The sequence below is a fragment of the Malus domestica genome, chromosome 05 (assembly GCF_042453785.1).
Source record: "Malus domestica chromosome 05, GDT2T_hap1".
NCBI lineage: Eukaryota > Viridiplantae > Streptophyta > Magnoliopsida > Rosales > Rosaceae > Malus > Malus domestica.
In genome coordinates this window covers 46,131,463-46,148,556 of record NC_091665.1, presented here as the reverse complement: position 1 = coordinate 46,148,556, position 17,094 = coordinate 46,131,463, and the positions used below count along the sequence as shown (strand labels likewise).

The 17,094-nt window shown below is 39.9% G+C and overlaps 3 protein-coding genes across 3 annotated transcripts; 1 reads left to right on the top strand and 2 right to left on the bottom strand.

Annotated features, from left to right (window-relative positions):
* Positions 1–2,012: 2,012 nt before the first annotated feature.
* LOC103427782 (long-chain-alcohol O-fatty-acyltransferase-like) lies at positions 2,013–3,131 on the top strand. The gene has a single exon (XM_008365852.4). It carries the CDS (start codon positions 2,013–2,015, stop codon positions 3,129–3,131), a length of 1,119 nt encoding a protein of 372 aa, XP_008364074.4.
* A 1,275-nt stretch (positions 3,132–4,406) lies between these two features.
* LOC103427802 (F-box protein At2g26160-like) lies at positions 4,407–5,570 on the bottom strand. Its single transcript, XM_008365883.2, has one exon. The coding sequence runs from the start codon at positions 5,568–5,570 to the stop codon at positions 4,407–4,409; it is 1,164 nt and encodes a 387-aa protein (XP_008364105.2).
* Positions 5,571–12,056: 6,486 nt separating this feature from the next.
* LOC103419595 (V-type proton ATPase subunit e1-like) lies at positions 12,057–13,870 on the bottom strand. The gene is made up of 4 exons (XM_008357696.4): positions 13,734–13,870; positions 13,442–13,599; positions 12,545–12,592; positions 12,057–12,389 (listed from the first exon to the last, which is right to left on the bottom strand). Exons 2-4 carry the CDS (start codon positions 13,537–13,539, stop codon positions 12,323–12,325), a joined length of 213 nt encoding a protein of 70 aa, XP_008355918.2. The 5' UTR covers positions 13,540–13,599; positions 13,734–13,870; the 3' UTR covers positions 12,057–12,322.
* Between the last annotated feature and the right edge of the window lie 3,224 nt (positions 13,871–17,094).

Here is a 17,094-nt window from a genome sequence, read left to right as displayed (position 1 = left end):
AAATATAAGTGTTTAAACGGTAGCTGCTCCACATTGTAAACGTGATATATTGTGCAAATAATTGTTGAATGAAGAACGATTTACATAGAAAGAGTTTACCGTCACTGTAATTATTCAATTTAATAATACAATATCATATAAAATTTTCACTTTCTAATATTGCATCAATGAATTAAGGTACCGAGCAATGATGAATCTACTTTATACAAATGTCATTTGTATATACTTTCAACCAACGATTCGAAAAAAATGAAAAAGATAATATAGAAAAGACACAACCATACAAAAATCAGCACACGGTAATAGAATCATAAATATGTAGAAAGTCACGACTTGGTATGGCGACCTGATTAAAACTGATTTGGACATACTTAATTAGTTTTGACACTTAAATCAGTGACGTAGGAGAAGCGCCTTCAAAGAGTCGGACCGGCACCCTGATAGACTGGGGCTAATTAACCGCACCAGGTCAAGTCGGGAAGCTTCTGCACATGCCACAAATCAGACCATACTTTTTTTGAAAAATGATTGCAATACAACTTCTTTATCACGCAAATGACTTGTTTGGCAACTCAGATTACGTCATTTGAAAATGGCCGGAGACTTTTAAGGGAGAATAACATGGGCCGCTCAAAATTCACTCTGAAAATTCGACCTAAAGAGTTAGAAGAGGTCATTCTTGAGGGAATCGGATTCCTTCCGGATTCAAATAAACTGAACCTTCTGAGCAAAGGATTCGGACCGTTAAATTTTGATTCAACGGTTACAAACAAGAAGTCTCTATAAAAGATAATAAATGTAGTAGTTAGATTAAATTTCAACGATCCGAATCTTTTGATCCTTAAGCTCAGAATATTTGGATCCGAAAGAGATCCGGTTCCATCCTTGAGTCAAGTAAAAGCAAATTTGCATGTGTACCAAAGGCGGGCTGCTCAATATTAATATCTGTTTTTTCTTGTTACCTTCCAACGCCAATAAACAAGTGTTCCGAAATTAAAGGTAATACCCAATATCAAACAACACCACTCATTCTACGTTCCCCCACCCACACTTTGGTTTGGTGAAGTCTTTTATTTTTATTTTTTCGAGAAACAAGTAACCTTAATTCAAAGAGACGTGTCAGAAACACTCGAGATTCATAGAGTTAAATAATATTTCTAACTTGGCGAGGGAGCATTTCACCTCCTAAAATTGTGATGATATTTGTCGTAAAGTTTGTTTTTCTGAAGACATAGTTCCCCACAGCTGACTTAAAAAGAAGAAGCAAGTTATTTGATGTCTTGAATTATTATTCTGATTCTTAAAGGTATCTATTTAGGACAAGGATTATTTGCCTTTTTTTTTTTCAATGCTCTTCTATTTGTGTGATCATGGTTAAATCATGTCAACATTTTATATTACTATTTATTTTTATCTTATTATTTTTATAAAAAAATAATATAAAATATTAAAGTGGCTTAACCATGATCACACAAAACAAGAGGGCATGGAAAAAGGGAGGGCATGCAATCTTTTTCCATCTATTTATGTATAAGTAATAGTTAAAGCTTTCTCATCATCAGAACTGGATCCTCTTCGGATCCAAATAAATTGAGTCTCCTGAGTAAGGGATTCAGGCTGTTAAAATTTGATCCAATAGTTACAAACATGAGGTCTTCTAAAAGTTATAATAATTGTAACCATTAAATTAAATTTCAACGATTCAGATTTTTGATCCTTAGGCTCAATTTATTTAGGTCCGGAGGAGATCTGGTGCCCTTTTCATCCTGTTTAAATCATTTTTCTCTCTTTAATATAATTAATATGAAACTAAAATATAGGCTTTATAGCACATGCCTACATGTTTTTGGACTTGGAATTCCAACTTTTTCTGACCAAGAGTCATGGTAGGCGACTGTCTAATGAAAAACCATCAAATCAACGATCCACAGAATATATAATACAATATCACAATCTTCCTCCATCTCAAAAATTAATACTCTCTCAGAGTCTCACAAGAAATGTTCACAGAAATGATGAAATTGGAAGGAGAAATCCCAAACTTTATCATGGTTTGGATTTTGGTTGTGGCATCACTATCCTACTGTCACACCGTCGGCAACCTCACTTCTCCCGGCACCACCAGACTCCTCGCCATCCTCCCCGTCGTATTCTTCTTCTTCTACCTCCCTCTCAATCTCACCACCATTTTTCTCGGCGGCCCATCGTCTTTCTTCCTCGCTTGGCTTGCCAACTTCAAGCTCCTCCTCTTTGCCTTTAACAAAGGCCCCCTCGCCACCACCCCTCCCACTTCCATCTATCATTTCATCCCCTTAGCTTGCCTTCCAATCAAATTCCGAAACGACCCCAAAAACCCTGAAAAGAAGACGGAACGTCCAGCGCAAAGAATTTCTAATTCAAAACCTCTCCCAAAAGGCAAGAAGTCGACTCTCAACTACGTGATCAAGGCTTTGATTTTTGCAACGTCAGTACAAGTGTACCACAAAAAACAGTTTATTCACCCTAAAATCTTACTCTTCCTCTACTCCATTTACATGTACACCGGCCTTGAACTTATCCTCGCCTTGGTCGCATCCCTGGCCCGAGTCTTCCTTGGCGTTGATTTCGAGCCGCAGTTCGACGAGCCCTACCTCGCCACCTCACTCCAGGACTTCTGGGGACGCAGATGGAACATCATGGTGAGCAAGATCCTCCACCCGACGGTATACGAACCCGTCCGGAAAATCTCCACCCGTGCCCTAGGGAAAAAGCTGGCCCCACTACCGGCAGTAATCGCGTCGTTTTTCGTATCGGCGGTGATGCATGAGCTCATCTTCTATTACATTGGACGGACGTGGCCCACGTGGGAGCTGACGTGCTTCTTCCTCCTCCACGGAATATGTGTGGCCGTTGAGATTGTGATCAAGAAGGCTTTTGACGGTAAGTGGCGGTTGCCTGCCGCTGTTTCGGGGCCATTGGCGATGGCATTTGTGGTGGCGACAGGGGTATGGCTGTTTTTGCCGTCTCTTATGGTGCGGTGTGAAGCGGACGTCATGGCGTACAGAGAATATACTGCATTCACTGAGTTTATGAAAGGTGTTAGTAACTTTGTTAAAGTTAATTCTTCTTTCTTGATCGTAGCTGGAAAATAGAAGAAGCACTTTCATATTGTATGATTAATTAGTTAGTGCAACTGAGGAATCCCAGAATTTAATAAATTATCGAAGTTGGAAACTTTGTAATTTTGTTGACATGTATAGAAAAAGTTATTTACTGCTTTTATTTATTTTATTAACTGCTCGAATAGCACTTCCATTTTGATAAAAATAAGTGCCAATTTTGCCTGGTTAGTTGAAGTTTGTGGCTGGAGTCAGTCGATTTTAACTTAGACATGTTAGAAATAACAATATAGTTCGTGAATATTTTAATTAAAGATGATGCAAGATGATTACGTCTCTTATTTGTGGCATGTGCGTTTCTATAAATACATTTTGTACTTAAATTTAAATTATCTTTTACGTTATTTAGATTAATTTAGTATAGAACTATAGCTCGAACCAGAACATTAACATGGTTGTTTCTTCAACTTCTATGCATGCTTGCATAGCAATGTGTTTCGCGTAGATACTTTTTGTGGCCGGCGACCAGAACGTTAACGTCGAAGCTTCGCTTTGTCTCTGTTTGTGTAATCCGGAGCTTGACTCTGCTGGTCCGATCAAAGACTAATGGTCTATATTGTTTTGTGGACCCAGTCCAGCCCAGCCTAATTGCTTCAATTTCTAACTGGAGACCAGCACAATACCAGTCTTGTTTAAATTAAGCAGTAATATTTATTTTCTCTGGAATTCACACTTTTTTTCATGTCAAGAATTTTTTCAACAAATGTGTACGCACGGATCACGAGGGACCTGCAGCCGTGGGCACCAAGCCAAAAGGTGGATGTGACTATGCGAGCGCGAGGAGAGGTTCTACCGTTTGCCAACGGACCGTGAGGTCATATTCCACTTTACACTCTTTTCTATTTGGTCTCCCACATTCCAGAAAAATGAATTTTCTTTACTTAAAACCCAACTCATTTTCTTTACTTAAAACCCAACATAGTTTTTTGTCATTTGATGATTGTCTCTTAAAAATGAATTTTCTTTACTTAAAACTCAACATAGTTTTTTGTCTTAATAAAATCTACCGATTAGATTCCACATTATTAATTAAGTTTGATTTCACGTATTTTAAAATTTATAGACGACTAAAATATAACTAAATATAACTAATTACATGATATACTCATGACAATTTATGTTATAAAAATCAATGGACATTATTACCAAATAGAGCTAATCTATGAGCAACTGTACTACGCGTCCAAGGGACATAACTGAAGCATATATAATCAAGTTTGCAGGTGGAAAAATGCCAAGACATTCCATTTAAAAGCTCGGCTCAACCCACAAATGTGGAGTTAGGGAATTGATGGGTTCTCTTAGGTCAGCCTCGGCCTTTCCGTCCTCCATATAAAAAATACCCATGTCTATCTCTTCCTCTTGACGAACAAGTGCTGGCGGATGATTCGTGTAATATATGCAATTAGCTTTACATCCGTAGTTTGAGGACTCGACAGAAAATGAAGAATTATAACCTAGGAATAGAGTTCTATTTCCCAGGCTTTTAACCCTAGCGTCGTCGGACCAATCTCCGTTGCTCAATGGCACCTCGAAAACCCTAAACTCAAAGGTAGGTATAAAAGAACGCGTGACGAGCAATAAGGCCCCTGCTGATTCCACAAGGTACTCTTTCTCGCAGAGGAAAGGGAATCCAAGTTCTTCCGGCAACTTTGGAACAATAATCCTCGTCCTTGCTTGCATGGGATCTTCAATTTCACATACCAAGATTGTACCATAAGCGTCCACGGCATAAAACTTTCCCTTATAGTACGTTATATCAAAATACAAGTGATCTTCTTTTTCTGACTTCATAAGGACGTTCCATTGTTGGTCGCCAATTCCCGGTCTACAAAATGCCAGTCTTTCCCAACTATGTATCATGACTGTGTAGTCGGACGAACAAGAAGGGCTCGACGACAAGACAAATTTCCTTACGAGGAAATCACCAAACAGCGTTTTCAAATTAGACAGGTCCAAGTCCGAGTGATGTTTCTTAAATGTTTCAGCGTCTGGAAGCTCGATACGAGAATGGTTTAAAGGATGCAAGAGATCGAGTTTCGAGTCTTTATCAGATTGAGTCATTAGCCATCCTAGAGAAGAATAACACAACTTTCCCCTAACTAAGTCTGGCATATTAAGTTGGAATACCTTACCGTTTTTCAAGTTGTAGAACTCACGCACTGTAGAGGTAGCGGTGGTGGTGGTGGTGGTGCTCTCCTTCTCCTTCTCCTTCTCCGGAAGCATGAGTAATGGAATTTGACGTCTTGTAGTAAAGTTTTCTTTGGTCGCAGCTGATTTCCATGATGTACAAACGGCACCAAAAGCAATAAAATCTTCGAAGGCAAACAAGCGCTTGGCGATAGAAGCTATAAGATCGTGAGGAAGCACCGACCAGGGAGGCATACGTTTTATTGGACAAACGAGAGCCATCAGTTAAGTCGGTAAAAAGTTTGCCCTACGAGGACGAGAGGGGTGAGGATGGTAATACAAGATAGCTCTGTGTCTAAACATCTACATTTATAGAGAGACATATGCTTGATTACCTATATAATCCAAGTCCCATATTAAGTATGAATCATAGTTTTCTCGTAGGTTTTGGATTACTTTTGGGTTATCCATTAAATCTTTCAGTTTCCCTGTAGGATTCTAATTTGGTAACATTCGTTTGAATAAATCCTTATTCGCTGATGCCTACAAAATAAATAAATCCTCGACCAATTCCCTGTAGGATTCTAATTTAGCCGAGTGAAGCCGAGTTTCACTCGGCCAAATAACTCTAATTTTTTGCCTTCCTCATCTTGATGTATTGGGAAATAAAGCAATTTATTAGATGAGGAAAATATAGAAAATTATCTTTTAAATTAGAAAAACTAAAAGTTGTGGCTTAGGCAGACGTATATCAAGCCTGTAGTTCGTTAGGGCAGTACGCTAATACATCTCGGAACATTAGATTGGAATAATTTACAATATCAACTTATCTGAGATACTGATATTGAAATGAACATGAGAAACTTCATACGTCAAAGAGAAACATACTTAATTTAATGTCAAAGAGAAACATCCGGCTTTCTTGTTCTTCCGGAGTCTAAAGATTAACTGACCCATCTCACTCAACCTAAGGGACCGGATCTCTCTCTCTCTTTAACGGCCACAATCTCTCTTTCTCTCTCTTCAACAGCTAGAAGCCTAGAATCCTCTGATCCTTGAGGTACCGTTTGGTACGGGGGACAGGACGGAACGGAGTGGGACGAGGCGTTCCGTCCCACGTTTGGTGCGCCTAAAACGGGTGGAATGCGTTGTTTCATGGGACGAGTTTTGGGTGAATTTTCGTTCCACCTCACCTCCTGGAACAACTCGTTCCACATCCGTGGAACACAAAATTATAATATTTTATAACAAAAATGCCCTTCTCCCATTGTCTTTTTCCTCAAATCTCTACCTCTCTGTCTCCTTCTTCTTCTTCCTCGTTTCCATCTGAGCCTTAGTTTTTCATGGCATCTAGAAAATGGGGAAGCTATCCAAAGGCAAGAAATCTGAGAATTTGTGAGATGGCTAGGAAGGCCAGCTAGAGAGCTTCGATGGCGAACCAGAGTTGTCGACGACGACGAACAAGAAGAAGAATTAGAAGATCCAATCTCATTCAGTCCATATGATCGAAGCAATAGCTTGGTAGTGCTGCGTCCCTATAGCTGTCGTTGGATAAGTTGACTCAGAGCTAGTAAGGGAGGAAGAGTCGTTGTGACCGTCTCCAGAGAAGTAGTGGTCGATCAAGGGCTGTGATCGGAGGGATGAGAAGTCGAAGTCGGCGGCGATTCCGATAACGTAATCGACGACTGAGTTTAGGAGGGAGCTCGGGGTGAAGCCGTAGCGAGTCAGACTGGTCGTGCTTGGTCTCGGGGCCATGGGCTCTTGGGGCCATGAGGATGAGTTTGAGGGATACAATTCTGTATGCTGCAGCAGTAGCTCAGCTTCTGGAAGCGTCACAGTCTCTGCACCTCTAGCTGTGGCTTCGCAGTCATTCAATATTTTGGTTATGTTCTGTCTAACGCGTACCAAACGCAAAATTGAACAATCATCATGTTCCGTCCTGCGCCTACCAAACATACACAGAACCTTCGTTCTGTCCCGTCCCGTCTGCGTACCAAACAGTACTTGAACTACGGACACATATACACATAAAGGATCTCAACTCAAATAATGTTAGGGTCATTTCACTACCCACACTCGGCCCAAAAAATGCAGCCCAAATACATTAATTTACTATGAAGAAAGGCCCAACCGAAAATGCATGGCAAATTAAGACCAATGGCACAACTGTACTTAGTTTGAAATATGAAAGACAATGAGACGTGTTGATGCACAAAACCGGAGGGGTCTTGGAACAACATAGATCCAACCGTGAATCTGTAAGAAAGTAAATAACACAAGATGTATCGTGGTTCACCCCAATGTTTAGGCTACATCTATACTGATATTGATCGTATTTCTCTGTAACTGTATGTATGGATTACAAGTGTGAGGGGGAGTCCCCCAAAGAAAGAGGGAGTTTGAGAGAGTTTCTCTGTTTGTGAGAGAGTTGCTGGATGTGAGGCCTCTGTTTGGGGATGTGAGGCCTCAGGATTGTGAGGGTGAGGAGTCCCTTTTATAGACTAAGGGCTCCTCCCCTTTTACATAAATCATGGGCTCAATGTTTGGAAGCCCAAGTAACGAGGCCCAATATAATATGGTACCAACATTAGTCCTCTAAGTCTTCAGTCAAGAGAGTTTTTTGGCTGGAAACTTGAAATTCAGTCCATGTGTGGGCCGAAGTAACTAGATGTCATCTAGAACTGATACTCGATATGAGACGATGCTCAATGTGAAGTGATGCTTAACTAGAAGTAGCACATGTTGCGAGGCTGCTCGGCTTGTGGCTTATGCTGCCTTGGTTGGCTCGGCTTGTGGCATTGAAGGTGAGGGAGTCCTTTTTATAGAATAAGGGTTCGCTCCTCAACACATGAATGATGGGCTAGAGTTGATATTTGCGGCGAAGCGGTTGCTCAACAGGCGGCAATACTCTCTAATGATGGTGAGGGAGTCCCTTTTATAGAATAAGGGCTCGCTCCTCAATACATAAGTGATGGGTTATGAGTGATGCTCGCGGCGAGGCAGTTGCTCAGTTGGCGGCGATGCTCTCTAATGAAGGTGAGGGAGTCCCTTTTATATAATAAGGGTTCGCTCCTCAATACATAAGTGATGGCCTAAGAGTCTCTCTCTAATGAAGGTGAGGGAGTCCCTTTTATAGAATAAGGGTTCGCTCCTCAATACATAAGTGATGGGCTAAGAGTCTCTCTCTAATGAAGGTGAGGGAGTCCCTTTTATAAAATAAGGGTTCGCTCATCAATACATGAATAATGGGCGCTCTCTAATGAAAGTGAGGGGGTCCCTTTTATAGAATAAGGGTTCGCTCCTCAGTACATAAATAATGGGCTAAGTCCCCCAAGTATTTTTCATGAGGCCCAGTTGCGGAAGCCCAATATATGGTACATAGTGTAATCCCCCAAGTCTTCAGTCAATAGAGTCTATTGGCTGGAGACTTTAGATTTAATCCATGTATGGGCCGAAGTGGCAGTTGTTCGGAGACGGTCTTTGTATACCATGCACTGAAACTTTGTAGGTCAAGCTTTGAAGGTGAAGTTTTATAGGTGAGGCTTTGAAAGTGAAGCTTTGAAGTCGGAGCTTTGTAAATGAAGCTTTCGAAGCTGATTGACATGAGTGATGCTCATGAATGTTTATGTTGATTGACATGAGTGATGTTCATGAATGTTTATGTATGATTGACATGAGTGATGTTCATGAATGTTTATGTATGATTTTGGAATACTGGACGTACTTTTGATCACCTGGTTGGTGATAATAGAGGCAGGCTGCCGAATAATTTTAGAGTACTTGACGTATTTTTGATCACCTGGTTGGTGATAATAGAGGCAGGCTGCCGAATAATTTTGGAGTACTGGACGTACTTTTGATCACCTGATTGGTGATAATAGCGGCAGGCTGCCGAATAATTTTGGAATATTAGACGTAATTTTGATCACCTTGTTGGTGATAATAGCGGCAGGCTGCCGAATAATTTTGGAGTACTTGACGTACTTTTGATCACCTAGTGTGTGATAATAGCGGTAGGCTGCTGAATAATTTTATAGTACTGGATGTACTTTTAATCACCTAGTGGGTGATAATAGTGGCAGGCTGCTGAATAATTTTGGAGTACTGGATGTACTTTTGATCACCTGGTTGGTAATAAGCAAGTGGGTGTCCGGTCAGACAAGAGATCACCATGAGCACGTGGCTCATCAGTCTATAAATTGGTAGACTTATTTAATCAGCAACAATGTTGATCAGTGGATCTAGTTGCTCAATAATTCCTGACAATAAATGACAGTATCAGTACGACCGTATAATGAATAAATCAAATTGACAAAGTTTGTCAAGGCAAAATATTGTATTATGTGCCTTTTTTGAATAAATGATTTATTTTGTTATGTGATAAATGACATGTTGCATAAATCAACAATATATTAGGTATTGCCTAAATGTGTGTGTATATATATAATCATGAATAAATGATTTATTCAGTTGTTTGATAAATGACATATTGTATAAATCAATAACGTGGTGGTAATCATGTGATATAAGAAATAATAATTATATTATTTAATCATAAGTCATCATGACATAAAAATAATAAAATTATTATTTTATAATTAGTCATCATGACACAAATAAAATAATAAGATATTAAATAAACAATGATATTGAGAAAACATAATGATGTGTTTCTTTCAAGCATGGCCGACAGTAATTATATAATGATGGCAGATGGCAGATGAAATAAAAACCTATCTTTCTTTTGGATTTGGTGGTCTGTAGCTTTTGATAAAGCTTCTTGCACGTTGCATGCCATTATCACAAAGGAAAATGGGTCCATTTCACGTCTGTAAGCTTTTGATAAAGCTTCCTGCACGTCTGTAAATGTCTATTTCAAGAATAATGGGTCCATTTTTTAGAGCATGCTCTTTTGCAGATTTGCATGCCTGCTTTACAGCAAACACATCCCTAGCTTTTCCATGTGGGTGGTCGACAAAAGCCATCCATGTGGGTGGTTGATTAAACCCTTCAGACTCACCATTTCCGATGGCATCACCGCCCAATTTCACATCTGTCTGTCAAGATCAGTGTGTGTAAGAACAACATGATCACTTCACGCGATACAATTACCAAGAGCCGATAGTCTCTCTTCAATACGCTGAACAACAACGTTATCAGGTAAGCTGTTCCTCAAGTGCTGAAGTTCTTGGTCGGTGGTAGTGTGAGGCAAAATAAGCTCATTTTTGTTTCCAGCACAGAGGCGACCTATGATGCGAGTGCCGCCAATGGAGGTTTTCACGACGGGGATGACATCAGCCAACTCCGGATACACCAGCAGGTTTCACCCTGAACTGCGGATCAGTTACACTAAACAACAAATGTTTAAAAGCATATTTAGGGTTTCCAGGCTCGTCCTTGTAAGCATAAACAATTGCTTGAATATTGCGATCGGCGAGAGAGAAAGTGAGATGAGCGACATGAGCTATCTAAGTCGTCAATTGAGAATTAGGAAAGGGCGTCGGCTGTTGCATCATAGAGAACGAAGCCTGAAACCCAAAGCCGCCAGCAGACTGAGGCTGCTGAAACGACGACGTTTGCTGTTGTTGTTGCTGCTGCTGAGTTTAAGAATAGAACGGAGTGTTGAATAAGGAGCCGCCGAAGCCATCGGAGGAAATGCAGACGTCAACGGAGTTCCAAAGGCCAGGGTCGAATGAGTAAAGAACGATGGGGTCGAAGATGGCATCCTGAATGTCGGGGTTGACGACGGCATCCCAAAGGTTGGGGTCGACGACAGCGTGCCGAACGCTGGGGTTGACGACGGCGTCCCAAAAAGGGACGACGAAGATTAAGCTCTGAACATTGTCGCCGCTGCAGCTGATCTCACTCGCTGTTGAATGTAGAAAAAGATAGTGGTGTAGCTTAGCTGTTCGACGTTTTGCCTGTGCCTGCTTTTGGTTTTCTTGGGGTTCTCCAAAGTTTTGGATTTTTGGGTTTCTTAAAACGCAGGAACTCATGCTTGAGAAGCTTGACATGGTGATCTTCCCAGCGCTTAAAGGAACGTTCATCTACCTTGAAAGAGTGGGGAGTTGCTTTCCTGAAGGATTGCATTTCATCAGGATGCGATTTTCCCTGTGTTGCTACTAGTGCCTTCTCATCAACTCCAAGTCTTGAGAAAACCTTGGTGAGAGTTTGCAACTCAGAAGTAAGAGCCATCGTTTATGTTGATTCTGTTGGTGTTTGGTTCTTGGGTTTCTGCATATTCACGGTGGTAAGATAAAAAAAATGAAAGAGAACCGACATGATTTTTTGTGTCGTTTCCCACAAACGGCGCCAAATGTTGATGCACAAAACCAGAAGGATCTTGGAACAACATAGATCCGACCGTGAATCTGCAAGAAAGTAAAAAACACAAGATGTATCGTGGTTCATCCCAATGTTTGGACTACGTCCACACTGATGTTGATCGTATTTCTCGGTAATTGTATGTATGGATTACAAGTGTGAGGGGGAGTCCCTTAGAGAAAGAGAGAGTTTGAGAGAGTTTCTCTGTTTGTGAGAGGGTTGCTGGATGTGAGGCCTCTGTTTGGGGATGTGAGGCCTCTGGATTGTGAGGGTGAGGAGTCCCTTTTATAGACTAAGGACACCTCCTCTTTTACATAAATCATGGGCTCAATGTCTGGAAACCCAAGTAACGAGGCCCAATATAATATGGTACCAACAAGACAAAACCGGAAAAACAAAAACAACCCAACTCGAAGGCAATTCGAGTTTCATGCACATAGAATATGCCCAGGAATTAACTTTTTTATTTCACATCAATAAAACAAGGTACATACGAACCGCATTATCTACGGCCAACTTATAAAGAAAACAGACCGGAGTACTCCGGTTTTCGGAGGATGAAGCAAACAAATATACCGGTTCAAGGTAGTACATCAGCCAGTAAACCTATGTACCCAACCCACTCTCTTCGAAAATTATACATCCAAATCCCGAATGGAAAGTCTGACAATTATGCGTGGCTCAATTCAGCAAGAACAAATTCTTCTATATCACTCACCTTCGGTTAGGATTGGAAAAATGAGTGGTTTCATCTGTGCAAGGTATACGATCGCCCACCTACCAAGTATGAAAGGAGCATGCTAAGTTAATATCCGGGAGCAAAAGTTTGAAAAGGAGTAACATTAAAAGTCCACCAACTGAAGCAAATCCAAATTGATTAAATTTTCCAAAAAAATCACCGAAAAAATCAAGGGGAAGGGTCAAAGACATACATCATCCAACAGCACACTACCGCAGTGATAACAAGTGTAAGGTGGAGCCTGCACAAGAACAAAACAATACGTTTAGCTGTGAGAGGATTTGAAAGATGCCCCCAACAGCAGGAAGGTCCAGAAGTGTTTGAATCTCAATCGTGTATGCAACACTGAGCAGTAAGTCTAGATGTCGATGTTGAGTAAACATCAAAGCAACAATGCCCTATCTCATTTGATGCAGACGCAAATGTCAAGGATAAAAAATCTATACATATTTCACGAATTTAACATGTAAATTCAACGGGATCTCCTTGATATGTATAACTAAAACTCTCACTAATCTCCTTGGACGTATAGAATGAGATGAAGAACACTATTATCACAGTCTTCCTTTCACACACATTCCACCGATTACCTCCTTCAGGCGACGATAGACAGAAGTTTCACAGTAATTCATCGACAACATTCATTACATAAACACCAAGAAACATTTAAAACAACATGATTAGCACCATGTTTCATGTTTCCCATGCTAAAGCATCTGGCCAAAATCTTCTTCTCTTCTTAGTAATTTCCCAACAATCTATGTGGTACTTTGGTAGATTTTCCCAAAATCCACCATTCACTAAAACGCAACTAAAATGTAGTTTATCCATTAGTTAATTACTATCCCAAGTTTCTAGCCCTTGAAAGATCCAAATTTGATCACAGAAAATCAGTTTTAATAGATTAATCAGCATACAGACTCTAACAGTTCCAATCTGATAATCCCCAAATTCAAAACATCAATAGTTTCCAAATTAACATTCGAAATTACTTCAAATTATCGAATCAACAATTCGAAAATAAGTTTAATAGCTAAAATCTTTGGATTCACAAAGTAAAAAAAAAAACTAGAAGAGTTGCGTGACATACAAATTTGCTGATGCGCCTCTGCCGCAGCAAATTCTGACCATGAGGGAAGCAATTACGCCCACCATTGCAAAGATTAGAGTTGTAACCACAAAACCCATTTCGATTTTATCCGATTCCAACACTTATTCTTCCGGAAATCACATCCGTAAACAGTTGATCTGCAAAAAGCAATCTTTTTCTCTATAAAACTTGTTACAGATCAGAACCCAATTCGATTTTAACGTGTACTTAAAATCGAATTCGATCTTCAACAAAGAGAAATGCAAGAGGGAATGAAAGAGGGAAAGCTTACTGCTTAGTGGTTGCCTTGAATGAATGATATAATTGTCTTCCAAAAACAAATTGTTATGTTGCCTGAGGCTCCTCCAACCTCTGGTTTTTGCTGTGATGGGTAGAGGATGACAAAGACAATGGGTGTTTTTAGTAGACAGTATGAATTGGAAGGGCATTTTGGTACTTTAATTCTTCTATCTACATTTCCCAATAGCAAATAGTAAAAGCGTTCTCGGTAGACCTAACATTTTAGACCCGACCCGTTAATATTAATATTTAGGTGGATGCTTAACGAGGTGTGTCGTTAATGGGTGAACCCGTTAAATAACGGATCACTTTGGATCAATCCGTTAGACCCGTTAGTTGATGATGTTTGAGTTTCTTTTTCTTGTGATACCTGCTGCTTTACTTGATCATATCTTCCTCATCCCAACTCATTCGAGTTTCTTTTTCTTGATTCCAAAATGTTATAGTCTATTTCCTTTTTTATCATCGACAATCCATTGAATCAAATGAGTTAGCAAATCCGGAAGGTTTTGAAGGGATGCTTGATAGAGTTTGAGAGGACATATCGTCAAATATGAGGTCGAGCCCATGTTTCTCTTGCCATCTTTGCAACGCTTGCGGAAGGCTCATGTGCAACAAAAACTAAACTAGATATACAAGTCAGCACCCTTTTATACATTCTTGTAGTTACTATGTGTAATTGTATTGGAATGCAAAAATAAAAAATAAAAAAATATGTTAACAGGGTGACCCGTTAGCTTAACGGGTCGGATTGAACCCAATCCAAACCCAATAAACCAGACCCGTTTACAGGTATAGTTCTCGAATGAAATTTTTAAGCGTGTGGATCCGCACATTCCTTTTTACTTCTAACATATTTTCTTAATTTTCGATCGTCAGATCAAATAAGTTAAAGAAGATCAAATCACATAAATTAATAAAGGGTGTGTGATATATATATCACGAGCGCATACACACACATACATATACATATATATATATATGCATGGACTACTGTATATTTCATTTAATGTGATACAAAACTTTTAGATTTTTTTTTTTTTGGTCAATGTTCCCTTCCTCTACTTTTAATGAGAAAGGAAAATATATTACTAATAAAGAAACATTACACAAGAAGGGCCCAAATACACACTATGAACAAAAGAAAACATGAACACTTAAAACACGCAAAACAAAGCTCAAAGAAAGCTTTGGGACCCAACACAAACACACCACACAAACGAAGAAACCCTAAATCACACCAGCTATTGTAGCACTTACTCCTGCCGCCGAAACTCCCCAACGAGTCAAAGCCGTCTCCGCCACAAGGACCTGCCATCACACCATCTCGAGTCCCAGAGTTGAGGAAGAAGAAAGCTGCTCCATCCTCCACGAACCATCCAAACAATCGCTAGAACAAAGGAAGCTTACGGGAAGAGAGATCCATGAACGACAGCGCCAACAAGGGCGAACAATTGGAAGAACCTACAAGGGCCAACAAAGGTGGTGGTGCGAGCACCCGAGCCAAAGCTCTACACACCTTCCCATGGAACAGCCACGAATCACGGTGAAAACTGGCGGAATCGAAATTAGGATTGGTGGAAAGAAAATGGAGGCGAGTGATGATGAAGGTATTGGGGAAAAGGAGATAGAAAATATTAAAAATTTAAAAGGGTATGAGAGAAGTAATTTGAGGTGTGTGAATATAATCTCTCTTGAGAAAATGACCAAATGAGATGGATGAAACAAGTGAACGAGATTTGAAGCTCGAGATGATGAAAACAGAGGCAAAACAGTTACCAGGAATATGAGATTGTGGGAAGATCTAGAAAGAAACAAGGCTGAGGTTAATACAAAAAATAGTTGAAGAAAGAAAAAGAAGAAGACAAAGGGAAGTTTGCCACCAGCCTTGCCATGGCAAGAGCTGGCGGTTACGCAGAAAATCAAAAACGAAGTCACTCACACCGTTGGTGAGAAAGCCTCTCACTAGAGGAGAGAAATACTTGTAGAAACCTTTGGTCCTCAACAGCGCCCGATTGTGTAGTTTGCACTTAAAAATGTTCAAGGTTGAAAGTGCGGGAAGCTAAGCCACAAGCGCATCAACGCGCATCTCATCATGATCATGTTCCAAAAGCCGTGATTACTGATCAGTTCAACAAACAGAAGCAAAAACGTGACAAGCGAAAGCTGGATGAATACTCAGTTCCAAATAGATTTGGTGATGATGGAGATGAACCTCTAAGAGGCCGAAAAATGGTCGTTGAGACGAACGATCCTCCTTTTCCCGATGTGAGATTGAAATTGCTGGATGGACTTGCAGTTGCTATAGCTTTTGCACATTTTTGCTTAGTGCCCCACGGCTGCAAGCCCCTCATGATCCGTGCGTACACATTTGTTGAAAAAGAATGGAAGTTTGAAAAAATTATTGACATGAAAAAAGTGCGACTTCCAGATGAAATAAATAGTACTGCTCAAACTATGGACTGAAAACTAATTTTTCCAGTTCGTAAACATATCATTAACTAAAACACTCATATCACATAGATTCAGAAATTCAGAGAAAGAGAAAGAGAGGAGAGAGAAAGGTGACTCCCGGAGATCGAGAAAGAAAGAAAAAGAGGAGTGAAGACTCATAAAAGAAAGAAGGAAAGGTGTCACAGTTTGCAGGTGAATATTTATTTCCTTTTGCCATGCATGATTTAATCAACAAGATTTAAGTCAAAGAAAGTTGATAAATAGGGACCACATCCAAACTCATACTTTTTTAGGAAAACTAATGAAAATAGCTTGAAAACTTTGAGTTTTAACGATAAGGACAAAATAAAGGGTACGGTGAATAGTAGCAGGTTTGACTTTTTAGTGTAAAAATGTGGTTTTTCGTTAAAGTGAACAGTACCGTGAGTTTTTCATTAAAACTCCCTACTTTTTTTGGTTTATGAGGAAGGTCATTTAGGTTCGATGCCCCTTCATTATTAAATTTGCAAAATTCGTCTTGCCTATTGGAAGGGGATGGAAAATAGATGGGAGAATCCTAATCCTTATTTACAATGTTATTTAGGTCCCCCATAACCCATCCCGCGCTAAACCGGTTTTGAAAAATACAACCGAAATAACCGACTTGGACTCTGCTGTATATAATAGCTGGGGAAATAATTTCGTAAATATATCATTAACTAAAACACTCCAGAGGGATTCAGAGATTCAGAGAGAGAGACGAGAGAGAAAATGTGACTCCGGAGATCGAGACAGTAAGAAAGATATGAGAGAAGACTCAGGGAAAAAAGAAAGGTGTCACAGTTCGCAAGTGAATATTTATTTCCTTTTGCCATGCATGATTTAATCCTTCTTTCTATTGCAAAATCTTCTTCTTTGGC

Excerpts from the sequence above, each read along its gene's own strand:
- LOC103427782 (XM_008365852.4), top strand. The coding sequence starts at position 2,013 with ATGATGAAATTGGAAGGAGAAATCCCAAACTTTATCATGGTTTGGATT.
- LOC103427802 (XM_008365883.2), bottom strand. The coding sequence starts at position 5,570 with ATGGCTCTCGTTTGTCCAATAAAACGTATGCCTCCCTGGTCGGTGCTT.
- LOC103419595 (XM_008357696.4), bottom strand. The coding sequence starts at position 13,539 with ATGGGTTTTGTGGTTACAACTCTAATCTTTGCAATGGTGGGCGTAATT. Across the intron at positions 12,593-13,441 it reads AGAGGCGCATCAGCAAATTT|GCTCCACCTTACACTTGTTA; the intron begins GTATGTCACGCA and ends GTTCTTGTGCAG. Across the intron at positions 12,390-12,544 it reads GTAGTGTGCTGTTGGATGAT|GTGGGCGATCGTATACCTTG; the intron begins GTATGTCTTTGA and ends CATACTTGGTAG.